Raw genomic sequence first — 21750 nt, 5'->3', positions numbered from 1 at the left:
TCAGAAGTAAAAGAAATGGGCACGGACTTTTAAAACGTGCTCTTGAGAAAAACGCGTTTAAAGTTTATTGTCTGTAAAATAGAAGGAAACAATTTATTACATTTGCCTTTTGCGTTAGTAGGAAGGATATAACGGATCATTTAGAGGCGTTGAATACCATCTTGTTGGTGTGACACCATTTGGCGAATGCATCCAGCTGTGCGAACGTATCTTCTTGGTCTTGATGATAAAGTTTGAAGCCATCAAGTAAATGATACTTTAAAACATTTTACAGAAAAAGTTGAGGCCATTGAAGTAGAGTAAAAAAAACTGTCCTAAATGACTTGAGGTACGCTAAAGATAACAGCATCGCAAGTTATTGCGATTATGTGGAAAACTGCAGTGGATTTGTAAAAAAACAAAGGCCCTTATTACCATTCCCACTTCCATTTTTACATTCATTTCACATACATGTCACTTCACTTGATTTTCCCTATTACCAGTATCACGCTCAGTGAAGTAAACACTGTAGTGAAAAAAATCATGTTTTCTAACAAAATTTCAGTGATTTGATGTTCATAATAACAACAAGTTCATCTAAGTTATTACATTTTTCTCTGAAGTGACTTTCGTGATAAAAACCTACATTCACTTCACTGGGTTTTCACCGTGTAGTTATACCGATAATAAGGGCCAAAATATATGCTAATAAAACCTATTGAATATGATTATAAATATTGTTATAACTGGTTCACTGACTGCAGTCCACTCAGATGATGATCGTTTTGATTCCGAAGTGAAGTTATGGACCCTTGTTTCATCCATTGTCACATATCGACGCAAAAAATCTGATTTATTACTCGTGAACATGGCTACCTTGAGTTCGGTTTCACATCTCATTCAAGTGAGTCGATAAACCAAAACCGCTTACGTTCGGGACAGAAGAAACCAAGTACAGTATTGTGTAGTGAACAATAGAACGATCTCGAAATGAGTGAACCAAACGAACAAAAGCTACCGCCGTTACGAAAGAATACAATCATTGTTGACTTCAGACAGTGCAAAATTCGACCTTCGATACGAGAACTTGAAGGTTTGCTTAAGGAGCAAATGCATCTTGACATTAAACGTGTGCAAAAAAAAAATAATGTTGTTTATATCCAGTTCTATGAAGAGTTGGATGCAATTCAATTCGCTAAAGACAATAATAATGTGCACTATGTGGAGCATGAAAATATCAAGTACAACATTCCAGTATATATGGAAGATAGTGCTATAGAAATTCGTGTGCATGATCTTCCCTCAAGCGTCATCGATCCTTATATTCGCAAAACCATGTCCCAATACGGAGAGATTCTCTCTATCGAAAAAGAAAAGTGGAAGAATTTTTTCCCCGGTATTCTAAATGGCGTACGTTTGTTACGCATGCGCTTGAGGAGGCCTATACCTTCTTATGTGACATTCGGTCAGGATACAAGAATCCCGTGCAAATCACTTGTTACCTATGATAATCAGATGGCCACATGTCAATATTGCCAAAAAGCTGCAATTAACAGCTTACCATCTAACCAACCAGCAACTGCAAACAATGTACAACAAGGCGCATCTACAGCAACTAGCAACGAAATCAACAACAATACCACCGATGCGGCAATGAATGACGAGACGAACCGCGAACAAACTGCCCCTCAATCCTCGCAGAAGGAAAATGGAAGCTCCTCTCCCCCTAGAAAAAGGGTGACAACGAGATCCAATACAGAAAAAAAATTTATCTGAAAACTCAGCTAAATCGGCCACGTAAAGCTTGTACGCAAATAGGCCTGAATGAAATATCTTTTAAATAAAAAAAAACATGGCTACCTTCTTTGAAAAAAGGTTAAAATGTTCATGTATAATTGTAAACACACTATCTTCTTTACGGATTCTACTACCTCACGGAATTTGAAGTTACGATTAGATATAACTCATTTATGAACTTTTTTTAAGTTTTCTGAAGTGACACCTCAATTGGAAGATCAGAACGTTCACCATCATTGTACGACCATGTTTAAGTTCAGTAAACCAATAAAAAATTATTCTTTTCGATAGAGCAGAGTCCGGATAACACTTTTTTCCTGAGCTTCCACACATTTTCTTCATCAAGAAAGAACGATATTTAAATAAAAAACACGAAATTGTTTTGAATATGACAAAAGTAGCCTTAATTAAGCACTGAACTATCTCTTTTGTTACATTTAATTGCTGATTTAATTACATTGAGATGTACTTGATTTTGGAATGAATGAATGAATTTCGAATCATTATTGTTCACAATACTATCTTGTTCAAAGCAACTAGTCTTTGTCGTCCCGATGGTAGGCAATTGTTCTTCTTTGTTTTGATGTATAAATCAAACTATATCCATTATCTTTAAATCGGGTTACGACTGTATCAAGCAAGAAACGAAAACTAACTGAATCAATCAGTCTTCATCTAGGTTATCGAAAATCAGGGCTGACATTATGCATCGAGTTTCTCGATTATTTTTTAAATCGACAAAAAATTCTCTGTGTTTTTCATCTATTGTTACAAGCCCGATACAATTTACATATATCCATATGTATAGGCGTTTAGGCTCAAAGTAAATTGGACAAAGTTTCCAATTTACTTGAGTTTTAACGATTACTGATGATAGAACCTTACTTATCATACATCAAAACAAAGAAGAACATCATTCACGTATTGTCAAGTGTATGATTGAAATCTACTAAATATATTTGAAAATTTTGTATAAAATTTGATATTATTTGTTCACATACAAATTCTATTTGGACATGTGCAAGCTGACAAATGGGATCAATTTCGACCATAATTTATAAATTAAGCTCTGAATCCAACCACTAATATTAAGAATTTTCCAGATGTGTAAACAGCACCCAATCTCAATTCATGATATTTCATTTTAAAATTTTTGATAAATTGATCAGTACTAATCGAATATACCGCAGATAATAACATGAACATTAGGGTTAATTTCGATTCAATTGAATTAAGTCTAAATTAATTTTTCAGTTGTTTTCAAACCAAACAGATAGAGCACAAATGAAACAAAATTATGGAATCAAACAACTTTTTTACTATTTCGAACTTTCCGAATTAGGAAACCACTTTCCTTCACTGTTTTTCACAATTGGTTTTTTTTTACTGTTTCTCTCCACCGGTTCCAGAAATTTGACTACAAATTACAGTTACTGGACATAGGTTGGTTCGACTTACTTTGGTTATATTGAATAAATACCATGCAGCTTTCAATGAAAATGATTTTTCAAACAGTCCGACTCGAACATAATATGCCTAAGATTATATGATACATAAAATAATGCATTAGAATAAAAATCAATACTATCAATCAATACTAATATGTTAATAAAATTATATGATACTATCGATAACTACTTTTAATTAACAAGTAACGTATTCGTAAATTCCAATTCGATAGCAATAAAACTTTCGACCATTTATTATCGAGATCAGTCATCCACAAGTTCGATTGTTTTGGTTGCATAATACCAAACTTCTCGGTAATCTAATGCTTTACTCGGATTACCATTCAAAGTCGGAATACATCTGTGATTAAAGGAAACAAAAATATGATTTTACAAAGACAATTAATTACTATTTCTTGAACTGCTGGAAAGTTTACAGTTTTAGTTTTTTGTGACGCTAAAAAAAGTTCATTACTGTTTAGGTTAATTTAAACCAAATATAGAATTCTTCAATCTATTCAAACCAACTCACGTCTTTGTTAGGAGCACGTGCCCTGAGAACCGCTACGTTTTAGTGTACTCCGGAATGGGTAGTTTAATAATCATTATTGGAATTTCGGCCATTTTTAGCACAGAGAATTCACTTTACTGTTCTACAATATCTAACCATTTCAGAGTGAGTGAGTGTCGTTTGTTCGACGCATGGATGACATGTCGTTGTCTTTGGAATGTAAGTAATGACAACATCTCTTTCCGCAGAACTGTTTATGCATTTTATCCTGGAAGGTGGACGGGTAAAAAATTCGACGTGGTTGATCTGCTTGTGTGGATATATTTTCCGCCGTTACAAAGAAAGAACAACATCTAATATTCTGCACGTACGCCTTGTTTCCACGCTCGCTTGTTTTGCGCATGGTAACTCGGTCAGACGACGAGCAACGCTGCCCACAGAGAAGGAAAATCCGCCGCCATGCGTTTCATTCGCATATTTACGAATTCAGCGTAGCGGAAACGAGTGGCGTTGTAAACACAATCGATAATAATGGATCGATTCGTCGTGTTACTAATTTTAGCGATAATGAGAGTTTACGGCTACGGAAACGGAACGAAAATAGAGCTAATTCATCTGGTTAAAAATAATTTTCGTGCGATTGCCACTTAGCGTGCCAAGATCTGCATTCCCCGAATGCGATCGCAGCGCAAGTGGTGGGAATTCCCACGGATGATTTTCTGTTTACAGGCACCCACTTTGCGATTCGGAAAAGCGTGAAGCATAATGAGTTTACGAGTAACTTCAACTCACTGATATGTTATGGGTTTCGACGACTGTGAAATGATTCGATCTTGTTAATGGTTTGAACTAATTTCTCAGTTTCGTTTTTGTTTTGGTTGCTTGTTTCAAGTACTTAAAACAGTTTTTAATTTCATGATGCAAGATTATCCTTGTTCGGTATCTTAGAAATGGAGTTGTAGAAAACTTAAAGTGAAATGTACGAAGCATTTAATAAACAAAAAAAAATATTTAGGAATAGAAATTCTAGTGGAAAAACTTTAAGGCTTTCATCAAACCTTTTTAGTTTAAATAATTTATTCAGAATTCTTCAGTATTACCCTGTGCATCAATTTAGGTTATTAAATTCAAAATCCTAGGCGATCTCAAGTTTCAATTAATATATTCCTAAACTGAAGTTAATGATTTCCAATTTTTTTATTATTTATGCACTAGAAACTATATCTGCAAAGCAGGTCGTCAAACGGTGAGCCTATGATGGCATTTGCTTGTCTTATGAGTAAGAGTAACTGATTGCATATAAATAATCTTTCTATTTCTTTAAGGTGTTTTGTGTAGGAGCATCTTTAGGAAAAACATTGCAATGTGTTGACTGGTTCCGAAGGTTTGGATACGATCGGTAAAAAATATCTTTCTCAGTCCGCGTTCTGTGCACCATTTGTACACAATTTTTCGACGTTGTTCTGCCTAAAGTCCACGCATTTCGAAACAAACGAATGAAAACGAATAAACAACTGCACAAGTAGTTAGAGAAAAGTGTAAACAACAGGACGCAGCCATAAAAATTGACAGATTCTGAACCATTGCGAAATGGCAGCGGTTTTTGGTTGCGTCCATACTTTCTGGGACCGTCTTTACGCATCGTTTGCTCACTATTTGCAAGAGATCGAAAGTCTTTCTGTAATGTTTAAATCCATCTGACGCAAACATTGCATTGCGGCGGGGCTTGTCGATGGAACGATGGCCCTTTGAACACGAATTGCTCTGTATACGAAATAGGTCATCGAAATTTTTTTGAGTTAACACCTCCTCGCCTTCTGGACTAAAGTTATTTGAATGTTTCAACAAAACACATAGAAAAATATTTTTTCGGTAAACCACTGTCAGACGGTGGGGTTAGAGATAGGTTAAACACACACGTACACATTGAAAATTATAGCGCCCCTAGTTGTTGGATCTGTCATGTTTTGACAGCAATTTGTTTTGAAATGTTTACTCTTTCAGTGTGGAAAATTTGGTCACGGTTTAATTTGTTTTAAATGAAACATACTTCATGGAAGCCTCGAGCGGAAAATTACTTTTGGACATTCGAAAATCTGGTCTTGTTTGACAAAGTCGTTGAAATTCGCTAAATAGACTGTGTGAACCGGTCTTAAACTGGCCTTTCGTTCCGGAGATATAACGGTATAAGTGAAGTAACCGACGTAACGCATTGTATTTTTCGCGCTCCATTTTCTCAAAGATGGCTGAACCGTTTTCCTCAAACTCGTTTAAAAGCTACTATTCAACTACTATATGTCAAATGGCTGTCACGTTGGTTCCAGAGATATAATGATATAAGTGAGATAGCCGACAAAACGCATTATTTTTTCGTTCATTTGTATCAGAGATGGCTGAACCGATTTCAATAAACTTAGGCTCGTTTTGAAGCTATTATTCAAATTCGAAGATCGAATGGATGACACTGTTGGTTCCACAGATATAATGGGATATGTGATGTAACCCACAAAACGCGTTGTTTGTTTTGGCTCCATTTTCTCGGAGATTGCTGAGCCGATTTCAACAAACTTATCCTTGGTTAAAAGCTACTATCGAAGTTAGAAGATCAAATGGCTGTCACTTTTGGTTCCAGAGATATAAGTGACGTAACCGACAAAACGCATTGTTTTTTACCGCTCAATTGTCTCAGAAATTGCTTAACCAATATTAACAAACATAGGCTCGTTTGAAGCTACTATTGAGCCATTGACCAAGTTCGAAAATCAAATGGCAATGATTTTTGGTTCCGTAGATATAATGACATAGTGACGTAAACGTCAAAACATATCACCGCTCAATTTTCTTGTATATAGATTAACCGATATCAAAAATTTTAGGCTCGTTCGAAACAATAATTGGGTCTTATTCATTCCGTGCATACGCGATTTACCATTTCCGCCACCCTGAACTATAGTAGAAACAGTTCTACAACAGTAGCGAGTTGAAACCGCGTACATCGGTCATGTTTTAATCTTAGCCGCCTCACGACCGGCACCATCTGAACAAGCATCTTCTATGTTCACAACACACACACCAGTTTTCACGCTCTATCTAAACGATCCACTCAAGCACTGGATAGGAGAGTATATTTATAACCGCTTGTTGCCTTCTCTACTGTGCCAGACGCTGCCTGACTATCGAACCTTCGGGTATCTTTTTCAAAAAAAAAAATCTTTTCTGTGATTTTTTCTTTCATTTAACTTTTTCAAAGTATGTCACCACTCAGTCATCCGGGTTGGCGGTTCAACGCATACGGCGCTGGTCTTACAAACCAGTTGTCATATGTTCGAGCCCCGACCTGGAAGGATTCATAGTGTCAATAGGATCGTAGTACTAGCCATGCAATGATTCTATACGCTAAGAATCGGCTGTGAAGTCTGTTGAAACAGAGAGGCCAAATTCCACAAAAGGAATGTAATGCCTTTGACTTTGCTTTTTCCACTCAGCCATTGCAAAAATTGTATTAAGTTTAAATTTCTAATGACAAAAATTCACGGAATGGATATCATGTTAGTGTGGCGGTAATTTTTCATGTACATCGACATAACTGCAGTATAAAATCACTTTTCGTATAACTAACAGTTATTGAGATTATTAATTTCAAATTACTTCAAACCTTCGTTACTATAACCTTATCTTTACCGTAATTTAAATTGAGTTTTACTTCGAGAAACTTCGATAAATATGTTTTGCATGAAATATCAACTTTGTGTTCTGTCCAAACAATCTGCCAACTAATTCATTCCTCACAAATATTTTCCGCTGTGAATTCATCATTTAGCTTGAAATAATTGGAATAAAATTCACTACTGCAATTAAGAAGCCTTATTATTGAACCGTTTGATGATCATATTATCAAGCGAGTGCAACCTTTATTTGTTCTGTAGATGAAAAAATGAACGATGCTCGACTGTACACAATACAATAAAATATATATCCGGAAGTGATTGAGTAGAAAAGAGATTTAATGTTCGCGAATACAAAATTATAATCACATGACTTCTTCTATTCGTAACCTAAAGTCAGCATACACTGTGGTATGTTTCACGACTGCCCTAACCCAGAAAATATCACACGTTAGTGATCTAAACTTTAAAGCGGAACAGTAAAATGATTTACATAAACCAGGTGTTCATCTTCCATGCAATATTCAAATGAGCTGATTCACATCTTTACTTTGTCAAACATCCGCTTACCGATATTATATTGACGGATGATTGCGCAACTGGGACACCTTTGGAAGACTTAACCTTGAGAGCAAACGCTGATAAACTAATTACATATATTGCTAAACAAAAATAAACTAAAAATTTTGACTCCTAAATATTCATTTTCAAGATTACAAAGCTTAACCGGAATTCAAAATATTCGCAAGAACCACCAGAAGGACGCGAAGGTGAAGCCAATATTGCAGAAGAAACCAGATTATTGCGATCCGTACTGTAGCTAGAAAAACAGCACCGGCAAGGTATGAAGTCGTTCAAGTAAAACACTGTACCGAATCGTATTGATAAACTAAATGTGACGGCTCGCAAGTTGTATCGCCAATATTTGACTAAGTTTTTCCAAGTGATAATGGACGTGATGTGGCGTGATTTGGCATCTTGTCACTACGCCAAACATGTTTTGGAATGGTATAGGCGAATTGAGTCCATTGTTTACCGAGAGAGCTGAATCCATCTAACTGCCCTGAGTTGCAATCTATATAGCGGCATTGGGCTCTCGTAAAGAGAGAACACTTTCAATATAAAAAACTATAATTATATAAAATTTCCCTACACAAAAATCTCTGAATTGCGGAAGCAAATGATGTCCTCATGGTAACAACCAAATCATATATATATATATATATATATATATATATATATATATATATATATATATATATATATATATATATATATATATATATATATATATATATATATATATATATATATATATATATATATATATATATATATATATATATATATATATATATATATATATAATAGGGCTGAAAAGTCACCACTTGTGGCTGAACACCCAATTTAAATCTTAATAATTTAACTCATATTCCAATAAATAGTTATTTAAAAAAAATTATATAAAAATTTTTATCAGTAGTTGAGTCATTGCGGAAAATAACAAATTATATATTACAACACAAAAATTGACTGAATTACATGTGATTTGTGAAAATATTTAATTCCTTTCAAGTCAAAATTCGAATACAAATCTGATAACGTATCACTAGCGTCAATATGAATGATTTAAAACAATAAAAAAACGTGGGGTATTGCGATAGATGTAAAGTTTCTCAACGATTATTGTGATGCATAGGTTATTTTACAATATTTGAAAATTGACCAATGCTCAAATTCAAGTCAGTATTAGGTTGCTGTCAGAGTGAAAGCGTCACGCGAAGCGTCAAGACACGCGTGCGAGCAAAATACATTTGACTGAAGCAAACCTGCCAGAGTGAAAGTGATGCGTTATCAGTTATCAGTAGTGAGTTATCGCATTGAATCGCTTCGCTTTCTGCGCTCACTCTATCAGCACCCTTAATCTACATTGATCTAAGCAGAGCACAAAATCCATTGATACCACAATTATCCAAATCGGGTCGGTAGTTCCAAAGAAGATACAGTCATTTGAAAATACCGTTCCGACTGTTTTTGAGGCTCGGAATGTTAAGGAATGGAAAACTGCTCCAGTCCGAACGAGTCGCGCTGCGGTACGCTCCACGAGTCGTGGTTTTAAAATTCACTACCCCGAAAGTGTTCATCTTCCCACTCTGAAACTTTGTCAGAATTGAGTCAAACCCCTAAGGCTAATTGTTTCAAGTAAATTTTTTTTTCAATTATCAAGGTTTTAACCTTAAGGTCATTCGCTTTTTTAGGCCAGAAAAACTTTTTAGGCCAGAAAAACTGACATTATGTGCGGGGTTGGGAAGCGAACCCAGGTGGGCTGCGTGAAAGGCATCCCATCACACTATACGCATCCCTCAACTCGAAAACTCGAAAAATTAGGCTCAAGTTTGAATTTGTTTAATTTGTTTGTGAACTTTCAACCGACGACACGACCTGCCACTCGTCTATCTAAACTGTATCGAAAATTTAACTATCCCTCCGTAACTGGTAATGTCAAAACGAAATCTATTGAAACTGGCTTGAAAATCTATTGAAACTGGCAACAAAAGTCGCAAACTGTTGATTTTAGATAACAGTTACCAGATCCATGGCTACGTATGTTTTTTAATGGAACGTACTATATAAATAATCTCAAAACAAAAACAAATTGTTTCTGTGAATCAGAAGAAATGCGGATTTCTGTGAACCAAAAAAATAGGACCAGCTTAGCATTGACTTTCGCTCAAAACACCCCGAAAAGGCAGACATATAGCAGCTATTTGACTAGATGTGCGTAGCGCATGGTGAACTGGAGGTAGAAATTCTGAGCGCGGATTGATTAGAAAAAAGTTGCTAGCAGGGCATATTCGCTCGTATTAGCTATGAAACATCAATTTACCAAGGACATTAACTCTATTTTACCCTCCATTGCAGATGAAGTACTTCGGTATAAATGAATCCGTTGGTCTTATTTCACTCGCCGAGAAAAGCGAAAAAAATTCGTATGTGGAAAATCCCTATTCGGAACATCTTGTTATCGTGACTGATCGCAAATCACATCAGCTGATCATCGAGGCGCACGAGCTAATGAAGTAGATTTTGTGCGTTAACGTATTCAAACCGGGAACTCAAGCGGAGGTTCGGCTCCTGAAGGAAACCCCTAACCTAAATAGTCGAAATGATTGGACCTCCTATGTACGACGATGCGGAACGTGATTTCGTGAATCACGCCGATCGATGCGTCTATCTCTTTTGAAGCTACTGTCAAGCGTGTACCGGTCATAGTGGCCGTATTGTGGAAGATAGCGATCGTACACGTTCTACCTTGAAAAACCGTCGTACCGGGCCTTCCCGAAATTGGAGCGCCATTCTACCGAACGAGAATGCGGGCACCTATGTTTGAATCAGGGCGCGGGCTGGCCTAGATATATTCGAGAATTCAATCCAGACCGTCGGGAACAAATTTATTTTTTATTTTTTGTATCCGTATTCTACATCATTTTCTATTTTTGTATCCGTATTCTACATCATTACCGTTAGAACATTAAAAAACACTCGATTGATAAATTGTTTATATTTCTCGATCATGAATTTGACTTTTTACGAAACCATTTGCAACTTCTTGTCTTTGCGAGTCCACCATCGCATGCAGCTAGAACATGTTGACTGGTTAGCATTTCCATTGCGTACAATGGAAAGATGACCTTCTTTGGATTTCACAGTAGAAGTTACTGAAATATCAAACAAAATCTGTAAAAATGTGTACCATTCGCGTATCTTTTGCGTTTTTTTTAAATTGTTTGTTTATTTACTTCGGAACTCCTTGGTAACTAATTCGTAGCAACCTAAACAATGTTGCTCAAGAAGATTATTTTTATCATTATCAAGGGGTCGTTATATTTGCAGTAGCTGGCGGTGAATCATTAACAGACAGTTTCATTGCCAATTTTTCTTCGGAGTGCCTGGTCGTGTCGTCGTTTCAACTATTTTCATTTAACAGACGATAAAATTGTTAAACGAATTTTAGTATTTTTATTTGATTTTTCAGTGTAGGCTGTTGAAAAAATACTCTTTTTGTAAACGCGGAACTCGAATTGAAACAAAAAAATCGTATCAAATAGTTTTGAGTTCCGAACCGAAAAAAATAGTTAGATAAAACATTGATATATCTGTTAGTAGTAGAGTCGGTAAATTCGTTCGCGAACGGTCCAAGAGAACTAGTCCGCCTGGAACAACAATGCTTTGTTTGAGATCGATAGTTCTACAATCTTTTCGAACGGAATGAAAGTGGTTGAATTTTATAAGAAAGTGTATTAAAAACTGAATATTTCGAAACGGTCGTAGTTGCTAAGAGTGCAGTATTTATTTATTTATTTATTTATTTCTGTTTATGTCCATCGGATAAACGAATCTAAATGGACAGATTGGGTGGGAAAAAGCCCATTTGAGTTGAGTCTTGTTTGTCATTCTCATATGAGCGTAAAAACCACCATCTTTTAAAACAGTTACAGGAACAAAAACAAGAACAAAACAACTACAATAATCTTAAAACGGCTAACTACATACTAAATAAATAACATAAAAATAAATATTGTAAAACATTGTCAAAACATAAGGGCACATCGTTTAATTTTACTAGCAAAGCGACTAGATGATTCACCAAACTCGAAGTGATCTTCGACTGCAGTGAACGTTCGAATACAAGCGACTATCGGTTCATTATATCCGAAAAGAGTCCTGTGGAATCTGTGCTGAAGCAGAGTTGCATTTCGCAGTGTTCTACTCGGTGTCCGAAAATTCATTTCACAACGTAACTCAGGTGCATCAATCTCTCCGTTAATCAATTTTGCGACGAACAATGCTTGCTGCATTTTTCGGCGACGTTGCAAAGTATCGATACCAATTAGTTTACATCTATCAGGATAGGGTGGCAGATTTGCTGGATCTCGCCACGGCAGGTGTCGCAGTGCCAAACGAACGAAGCGTTTTTGAACACGTTCAATTCGCATGCACCACGAAATTTGATGAGGAAACCAAACAACTGACGCGGTCTCAAGGATTGGCCGAACCAGTGAACAGTACAAAGCCTTCAAACAATGTGGATCTTTGAATTCCTTAGCGATTTTAGAAATGAATCCCAATTAACGTAATGCTTTCGTGATTATTAATGATCGATGTGAATCGAATGTCAATTTTTCATCCATTTGTATTCCCAAATCATTCACCAGGTTCACTCTAGTCAGGACTGAACCACCAATACAGTAGTCAAATTTAACAGGATGCATATAACGATGAAACGTCATCACCTGACACTTTGAAACGTTGATAAAAAGTTTATTCACGCAGCACCAATTGACGAAGAGTTGTAGTTGATGCTGTAGTCGCCGACAATCCTCCACAGTTCTAACTACGACATACAATTTTAAGTCGTCTGCATATATCAGTTTGAAACCTCCCAGAACCAATGAAACATCATTGAAGAACAGTGTGAATAGCAATGGTCCCAAATTACTGCCTTGTGGAACTCCAGAACTATTCGAAAATTGCGATGACGTACAATTATCCAATTTTACTCGTAAAATCCTACCAGAAAGATACGAGTTTAACCACGACACAAGCTGAGCAGAAAACCCGAGATGAGACAATTTGCACAACAGTATTTTATGGTCAATTTTGTCAAAAGCAGCTTTTAGATCCGTATAGATAACATCCATCTGTGCCTTAGTCTCCATGCAAGCGATGCACTTTGACGTGAACGTCATTAAATTAGTTGTTACTGATCGTCCTGGCATAAAACCATGTTGGTCGAATGAGATGTAGTTCTTTGCACGATCCATGATAGCCTCGCTGACGATAATTTCAAAAAGTTTTGAAGAAGCAGAGAGACTGGTTATCCCGCGATAATTTGCCACATTTCGTCGATCCCCATTCTTGAATACGGGGCACATGAATGATTGTTTCCATACAAGTGGAAATTTTGCTAGTTCAAACGATCGATTGAAAATAGTGCTAAGCGGTCCTGCTAAAGCAGTAATACAACGAGTTAAAATAGCAGCGGGTAATCCATCAGGCCCGGGAGCGAACGAGCATTTCAATTTTTTTGCAGCTTTTTTAACCATCCCTGGAGTAACGATAAAAGTGCTCAAATTCACCATATCCACGGGAACGTAGGTTGTAGCTTCTTCAGCCTCATTTAAAGACGTCGAATTTACTGAATAAACACCTGCGAAGTGTTTTGCAAACAACTCGCAGGATTCTGAAACTGACGATGCAACCTCACCATGAAGAAAAACATTTGCCGGAATGGATGAGCATTTCCTTTTAGAGTTCACAAACCGCCAGAAACTACGTGGGTTACGTTTTAGATTAGATTGCGTTCGAAGGACGTACGATTTATACAAGCTAGCATTAAGTGATCTATACGCATTGACTGATCGATGATAATTAGAAATATTGAGAGAGGTCCGTTGACGATGTAATTTACGTTGAAATGCGTTGCGCTCACGTTTCAAACGACGCAGTTGAGTCGTACTCCATGCAGGGGAAACGAGCGGTTTGACACGAGGAACGTTTAGGTCAAGCCATCGGTTAATTTCCAAACAAAAACCATCTGCCATATCATCAACATCACCAGTTGAGAACAATAAAGTCCAATCGATACTGTTCAAATGATCCGAAAGAGCAGAGAAATCTATCGAACGATAATTCAATGGGCGCACCGTACTGCTGCTACTGTTTGACGAAAGTTGTGCGTTTCCTTTTTTTACAGGGATATATATACCAAGCGGTGGATGATGGCTGTCTACGGGAAGCAGCGGGGCAGGGCAACGATCGACTCTAGTCTGGCTATTTATCGGGATAAAAACCAAATCAAGTGTACGTCCTAATAAGTTACACTCGAGATTCGCCTGTACGAGGCTCAGAAATTCCATACCGTCTAGTAAAGTGTGACTGGCTGGAGGCAATTGCGAAGTATTGCAAAAAGTACCGCTTTCACTCCGTGCCCAACGCATTCGTGGCTGATTATAATCACCACAGACTAAAACAGTATCACGATCGGATCTTTTATCAAGGAGTTCATTCACAGAAGCAATGTGCTCATTTATCACATTCAAATCTTGACTTCGATCCGGAGGGATATAAATGGCACATACTGTTACATACCTATTGTTTATACGAATCGAAACAGATAGCTGTTCTAGATTTTGTCCATTGGTCGTCGTTACCATCATGCTTGTGTACCGATGAGCGACTGCGATCAGAACGCCGCCAAACCGAGATTTATTACTGTTATGAATAGAACGATCGCATCGAAACACGTTGTAGGCAGTTCCAAATAGCTGAAGCGACGTGATGCAATCGTCGAGTCCAGTTTCAGTTAGTACAATTATGTCGAAGTCACAATCGGTGGATGTCAGAAACAAATCGTCGATTTTCGTTCTTAAGCCTCGCACGTTTTGATAATAAATCGAAATATCACTATCACAAACGGGCAAATGCTGTATGAACTGTGTATATTAGCGACCTCTGAAAAAGTTCACAAAAGTGACCATGCAAAAAAGTCACTCAATCTACTATTGAAAAGTTTATTACCAACGAAAGCGTTTGCTCTCGTACGGGTTATGCAAAAACATTCAAAATTTCTGAAAAACGAATGAACGGTTCAGGAGAACTAGTTTTTTCGGTAGAACTATCAAGTTCTGAACGGTTCTTTGAAATGAGCTGTTTTGCTCATCTCTAGTTAGTAGTGGACAGTCCATAGTTTGTTAGATTGGTACCATAGGTTATCGGTGTGATAGGAAATAATAAAATAATAATTTGTTTTAATAATCAATTGTTTAAGAGTTTTTCGAAAAAACGAGAATTTTAACAATAACTCAGAAAGTGAAAATCAGATCGTAGAAAAATCAAAAGTGTTCTGACTGTTTGGAAGATCTTTCATTTGAGACTGGTTTGATTATAATCAGGCCAGACATCTCTGTGTTCTTGACCATTTTCTGACCGTGCATACATATGGACACAGAGAACAGATATCCAAGTGGAGATTTTAATGTATGTAAGTAATTTAACGGTTGTTTTAAAAAGTAATCACCAAGTAGCAATTCTCCTGTGGAGGCGCTTCGAGCAGCCCAGCAGTTGCTTATGGGCTCTTGCTTTCGTGCTTCCTTAGAATGATAATTAATGCGTGGAAAGTCGTACGCAATGGTGATTTTGAACGGATTTTCACTTGTATGCTTTACACAGCTTTTTTGAAAAAGTTTGTACTAGCTTGGATGTCTGCTCTCTGTGATATGAACACACAGGTATTTTCTCAGTTCTTTTAGTTGAATCTATTGGGTCCGTCAAAAGTAAATATTTGCATAGAAAACGTTGAAGAATAACTATACAGCAAACAGGAAAATGAAAGTATGTAGAAACTGAATTCAAAATATGTCATATTAGCGCATTTAATATGCTCCGAACCCAGCATAGTTTTATTTTCGGATGTGTGTGTGTGGAATAAAACTCAATGCATCAAATTATTTTAGAACAAAATGTACTCACGTTTTGCATTCGGAACTACTCGGTGCCGTCAGCTCCAGCATCTGCGATACGTTGGTGTTGATCAAGAAGAAGGTGTTCTTATCGACGGCGCTTTGCCGCACTAGAATCAAATTTATCTTGGTGATGGGATTGAAGCGGCCTTCGGTGATTTTGCTCTCACTGCCACCGAGACCGGGACTAGAGTGATACTTCAACAGGTATTTGTCGTCCTAATTAATTGAACATTATAGTTTTAGGTTTATAAATGTAATTTTCCAAATCAAATAGCTTTTTACCTGTTTTTGTAATAAAACCATCATATCTTCAAATAGCAATCCATGCAGTTGGACTCCAGGATTCTTTTTCATTGTTAACGGTCCATCGTGGATAAGTTTACGCACAGTCAAGTCTATATTCTGTAAACGAGTTACAATGTTATCAACCATTGATCCAATAATATTAAATCTTCATATTTACCTTAAATTCACTAGAAGCGTCTTTATCTAAACCACTTTTGTCTAATTTACGTTGAATTGAAATTAACCTGATGAAGATGATAAACGAACAAAAATTAACATGAAATACAGTCAAGCGACCATCCATTCCAACTTACTTATGTGAGTCCTCCTCAGCTCGGACCGCCTGATTGACGTGGTCCAATATTCGTTTGGCCGATTCCAGTGCTTTTCGGATTGCCTGTGCCTCGGCCTCGTTATCCGGCTGGACGCGAACCGTAAAATTGAACAGGTTGTCAAACAGTAGCGGATACTTTGTCAGTCGTTGCAGAACCGTTGGCAGAAGATCCTTCAGCTGCAGACGCCGGCAGGCCTTGTGCGATTCGGCCTTGATTAGCAGCCGCTGGAGGTTTTCATCTTTTTTCCGCCGTTCTTTCAGTGCCTCCAGGGCGATCTGCTGTCTGGCACAGAAATAGGCGGCATGTTCCTTCAGGTCATCACCCGATTGGCCTTCGAACTGTTAAAAAAAAACAATTAAAGTCGGTTTGAATTAGCTAGCAGAAAAAATCTTAAAGTAGTAATATAAAAAACTAGAGTCAGAGCTATGTTTTGAACTTATGTTCAGCGAATAACAATCGAGTCCAGTCGAACAACGTCGTTCTAAACAAGTTACGTTTTCCCAAATGATAAAATAATAGGGGACGGGTATAGCGTGATGGGTAAGTCAATGCCTTTCACGCAGCCCACCTGCAGTCGTAACTGCAATCATAATATTTTAACACCTTCCAACGACAAACCAATCGATAAAAAGAAATCACATTCTACTTTGAATAGACAAATAGATTTATTCAATACCATGGATTTTCAGTACGGCTTTAACATTTCATTGAATATCTGATGCATTGATGAGCCGAACGCGAATTGAATAATAAAGGGTGATTTTTTTGCTGGTAACTTTTTTGAAAACACTGTTTTTTGACAGATAACGCGTGAACCGTATCTTTTTTCATTGTCAAACTTGTTCAGTTTGGTCTATAATTGAATCATGAATCGTCGTTTGGTCTATAATTTAATCATTAATGGGGTCTGACGAATTTGGAATGCAATAGCGACCATTGCATCCCGAAAAAGTCACTGTTTGGTATGGATTATGGGCCGGTGGAATTATTCGTGAATACCTGCCGATATGTTGAAGAAGGGGGCGGCCCGTTTGGCATAAGGTCATTTGGCATATTACCGTTTGGCATAACGCTGTTTGGCATAATGGTTATTTGGCATAACAGTTATTTGGCATAATGGTCTTTTGGCATAATGGTCATTTGGCATAATGCCATTTGGCATAATAATAATGGGATTTGCAATAGTTTAATCTAATGAAAATTTTCGTATGTGTTTCGATCGATTGATGTTGTGCAAGGGAAACTCCAACGAAATATGTGAAACCTTTTTACATAAGCAACTCACTTAGTGCCAGCACAATATTCTGTTCGTCATAGATGATTCAGGTCGAGACGGCCGAAGGCCGCGAGTGCGCCGGCGACCCGCCGTCGGAAGCGCCGGCCACTGCGGGGGGGCAGCGCCCCCGCAGAAATCACCTCTGTCTAGTTGCGGGCGGTTGCCCGGATTACCCAAAGCTAGGAGCAATCTCTCAGTTAAGTCCGAACGAGCGGCAGCGAGGTCGTACACCAGGTCATTAAAAACGATGCGGCGTAGCCGCATTAGACCTTTCAAAATTGCACTAAATTAGAACAATTTCTATTAAGCAGCATGTTCATCTGTTATGCCAAATGACTGTTATGCCAAATGACCATTATGCCAAATGACCATTATGCCAAATAATCATTATGCCAAATAACAATTATGCCAAACGGCGTTATGCCAAACGGTATTATGCCAAACGATTTTATGCCAAACGTGGTAGCCCCGTTGAAGAAAGTGTGCTAAAATTGGACCTTGCGCATGGGTCACCCAAAGAGTTTTTGTGTTTTTTTTTTCAATCAAATCCTATAACTCTTTAAAAATCACCCTTTATATTCCGTTTGTTTTGAAAATTATCAATGTTAGACACTCCAACGTCAAAATTAGAGGTGGAATGGAACTCCATATTTTTGCGACCTGAATTCATTTACGAAATTGCGCTTCCGACCCTTTACTAAGATTTACGACCATTGTCACCACCTGATTCAATTCAATCCAATTTTAGAAGTACACTGAGGTCTCTTTTTACGCGGGGAATTCGTACCGCATAAAACAAAACCGCGCAAAAAAAAAAACGCGTAACTTTGGAAATCCGCGTAAAAAGAAGCGCAAAACTTAAGGAAACATTTTTTTGATGCAAATATCTTAGAATGCATGAACGTCCAGATCTGGTGTAATCTCGAAAAAATATTTTTTGAAAAAATTGACTTTGGGACTTGAGACTTTGAGACCGCGTAACTTCGGAAATTAATTATTGACTGATTGAAATGAATTGAGGTGTGTTTCTAACTATTAAAAATAAAATAGGAAATAAAAAATTCATTTTTATTATGTGATAGATACTCTAGCTGTTGTGGCTGGTTTACTATACAATTGAAAGAGATATTTGTAATTTCAAGGGGTCGATTGACTATTGATAAATAGAGTTTCGGTTGAAAGAGAAATTAACAGCGAACTGAATTCGGCCCATTCGACACGTCAGCAGTGACGATGCCACATACGGTTTCAATTGAATGCAAGAAACTTTTACTGGACTGCTTACTAAATCTACCACCCACGAACACCATATGTGGACCATATCTGAATTAGGCAAAAAGTATCAGTTGTAATCAAAAAGTACCGATCTTGTCTACATCAGGTCATTTTTGCTACGACTCACTCCTCCTGTTAGAAACACTTGCTACACCTCTTTCCCTCTGTAAGTTATCCTATGACAATCTCTGTTCCGTTCCGTCGGAGTTATGTCAAAGTAAAACATATTAACAAGTCGAATCCAAACAATTCGAAAGATCTTTGTTAGGGAAACTCAGTTTTCAACCATTGGATTCAAACCCATTGAACCAATGCTTAGAGCAGAAACAGCACAATGGGGTTACCGTTACCCGTAACTGAGGTCTTAACGTGGAGATATGGATCGCACAAAAAAGCACGCAAAAAATAACTGCGCATCTTCGTTAATCCGCAAAAAAATCGCAAATCATCGGAAATCAGTGTAAAAAATAAACCGCGTAACTTCGGAAATCCGCGTAAAAAAATCGCGTAACTTCGGAAATCCGCGTAACTTCAGAAATCCGCGTAAAAAAAGCCGCGTAAAAAGAAACCGCATGAAAAAACCGCGTAAAAAGAGACCCCAGTGTACACTTTTGAAAGTTACAAGTGCTGTTAACGCCAAGTATTTAAGTAAAATTCTATCGAATCTAGTTTTAGTATGTTTGCCTTTCTCTATGAAAAGGTAATAGAATTGCTGAAAAACACGATTTTTTATCAGAACTTTGGAGACCCTTAGTGTTGTATACCATTCGACTCAGCTCGACGAGACCGGGAAATGTGTGTGTGAGTGCACCTTTTTGAGACTTTTTCGTTAATTTTTTTCGGATATGGCTGAAACGATTTTCAAAAGCTTAAGTTCGTTTGAATGCCACTTTCGAGTAGTAAATATGAATGTTTCTAGTCCCGAAAATACAATGGTATAAGTGACGTAAAAACAAAAAGTTTATTTTCCCCCCGCTCTTTTTTTGCGATAAAGTTTGAACCGATTTTAACAAACTTGTTTCAAAGCTACTTTTGAGTTGTGAATTATGTTTCAAGATCATTTGGCTGTCATATAAGTGATATAGTCAATAAAACACATTTTTTCTCTCCAATCAATTTTCCCGAGATAGTTAAACCGATTTTACAAGCTTATGATTGTGTGAAAGCTGATCTTGTGATGCGAATTAGGTTCATAGATAAAATAGTTATCTCTTTTAGTTTCAGAGATATAATGGTATAAGTGACGTAATCAACAAAATGCATTTTACCCCTTCGATCAATTTTCTCGAAGATGCCTGAACCGATTTCAACTATACTATGACCTTTTGAGAGCTACTACTAAAACATTGATTCAGTTCGAATATCAAATTGCTGATACTTTCGGTTCCAGAGACATAATCGCATAAGTGATGGTATAGGTATAGTTAATCCTTTCTCTAGTTAAACCCTAGTTCCATTCTTCTAGTTAAACCCTACCAGTCTCTCCCACCATGTATAATGAAGTGTAATGCAAACAACATATTAGTCATGGTTTTTGGTTTTTATAAAATTTCAATGTCGAAAACAAAAATTGCGATCCATGTTAATAGGAAAACTTTAAAAATTATTATTCGTATCTGGTGATACCAGCACTGCTGCCAATCCCAATAAATACGGGAGGGATTAAAATCGTAAGTTTATTTGAAACTAAATAACATTCGACTGATTAACGAGTTTTGGAAATTGAAGTAACGAATATGCACAACAGAGTCTCACAACTCTTGCGGTTTCCATATTCATAAGATCAAACAGTTTCTATATGTAGTCTACTGTTGAATAAGTTTCCAAAAAATACAAATCTATACAGGAATTAGTTTATTGGTAGTACTGATTGCTAAATCAACATAAGAATAATGGTTCGATATAAAAGTACTTACTATCAGCATCAGAAGATCGCCAATTTCCCGCACGATATTACAATGTTCGATTCGCCGCTGCTTGAGATATCCTTCGAAGGTAGTGTGCAGCTCTTGCAATTTCCGAAGCGAAGGCGGAAATAGCAGCTGCAGTAGATCATTAGGCAGCGCACCGGATTCTTGCAGAGGACGCATAAAGATACCTTCCAATAACCGGAGCGTTCGCACGTGGTTTCGCTCGGTTTGATAGATTTCTGCAAAAATAAAACAATTAAATATACTTAGCTAAGGAAGGATTTTGACTTGATAGTTCTTACCATTTATCACTTCCTGTCGTTTCTTCTCGGCACTACAGAGTGTAGCGAGTATATCTGCCGGTATGTTAGAACTCCAGTCGGCTTCCGGTTCAAGGTTACCTTCGTCCTCACTGTCAACCCATTCGCGGGCCGTCGGCAGAATGATTCCGGTACCGGTGCTTATATTCGAGACATTACCCGGACCTCCTGGGGAACTGAACAGTCCAGAATTGTTGGCAGTCGCGGACACATTCATACACGGGACTGCCGGTCCACCGGGGGCTCCCGGACCAGCCGAAGACCCCACTGGGACGCCACCGACTGCCTCGAGCGAAGTCGATCTACTATCCAGTGCAAGTGGAAGACTAGATGTGGAACTACTGGAATAGTTGTTGATCAGCGATGAGGCCTCATTCTGTTCATCACTGGTGGCGGAACAAGAAAAAAAAACAAAAAAAAACAT

At 37.4% G+C, this 21750-nt stretch overlaps 1 protein-coding gene across 5 annotated transcripts in view; it reads right to left on the bottom strand.

The window, feature by feature from the left end:
- Nucleotides 1-21750, bottom strand: part of LOC131435731 (rho guanine nucleotide exchange factor 11) — a 285860-nt gene that overhangs the window by 44038 nt on the left and 220072 nt on the right. For all 5 annotated transcript variants that reach the window (XM_058603885.1, XM_058603889.1, XM_058603887.1 and 2 more), the window contains 6 exons: nt 21309-21712; nt 21013-21245; nt 16525-16883; nt 16389-16455; nt 16208-16327; nt 15933-16141 (listed from right to left, as the gene is read on the bottom strand). In XM_058603885.1, the coding sequence (XP_058459868.1) occupies nt 15933-16141; nt 16208-16327; nt 16389-16455; nt 16525-16883; nt 21013-21245; nt 21309-21712 (1392 nt within the window). The remainder of the gene's footprint in view (nt 1-15932; nt 16142-16207; nt 16328-16388; nt 16456-16524; nt 16884-21012; nt 21246-21308; nt 21713-21750) is intronic.

Source organism: Malaya genurostris, chromosome 3 (assembly GCF_030247185.1).
Source record: "Malaya genurostris strain Urasoe2022 chromosome 3, Malgen_1.1, whole genome shotgun sequence".
In the NCBI taxonomy this organism is placed as follows: Eukaryota; Metazoa; Arthropoda; class Insecta; order Diptera; family Culicidae; genus Malaya; species Malaya genurostris.
Note: the sequence above shows the minus strand (reverse complement) of the source record. Positions and strands in the feature narration are given on the sequence as shown.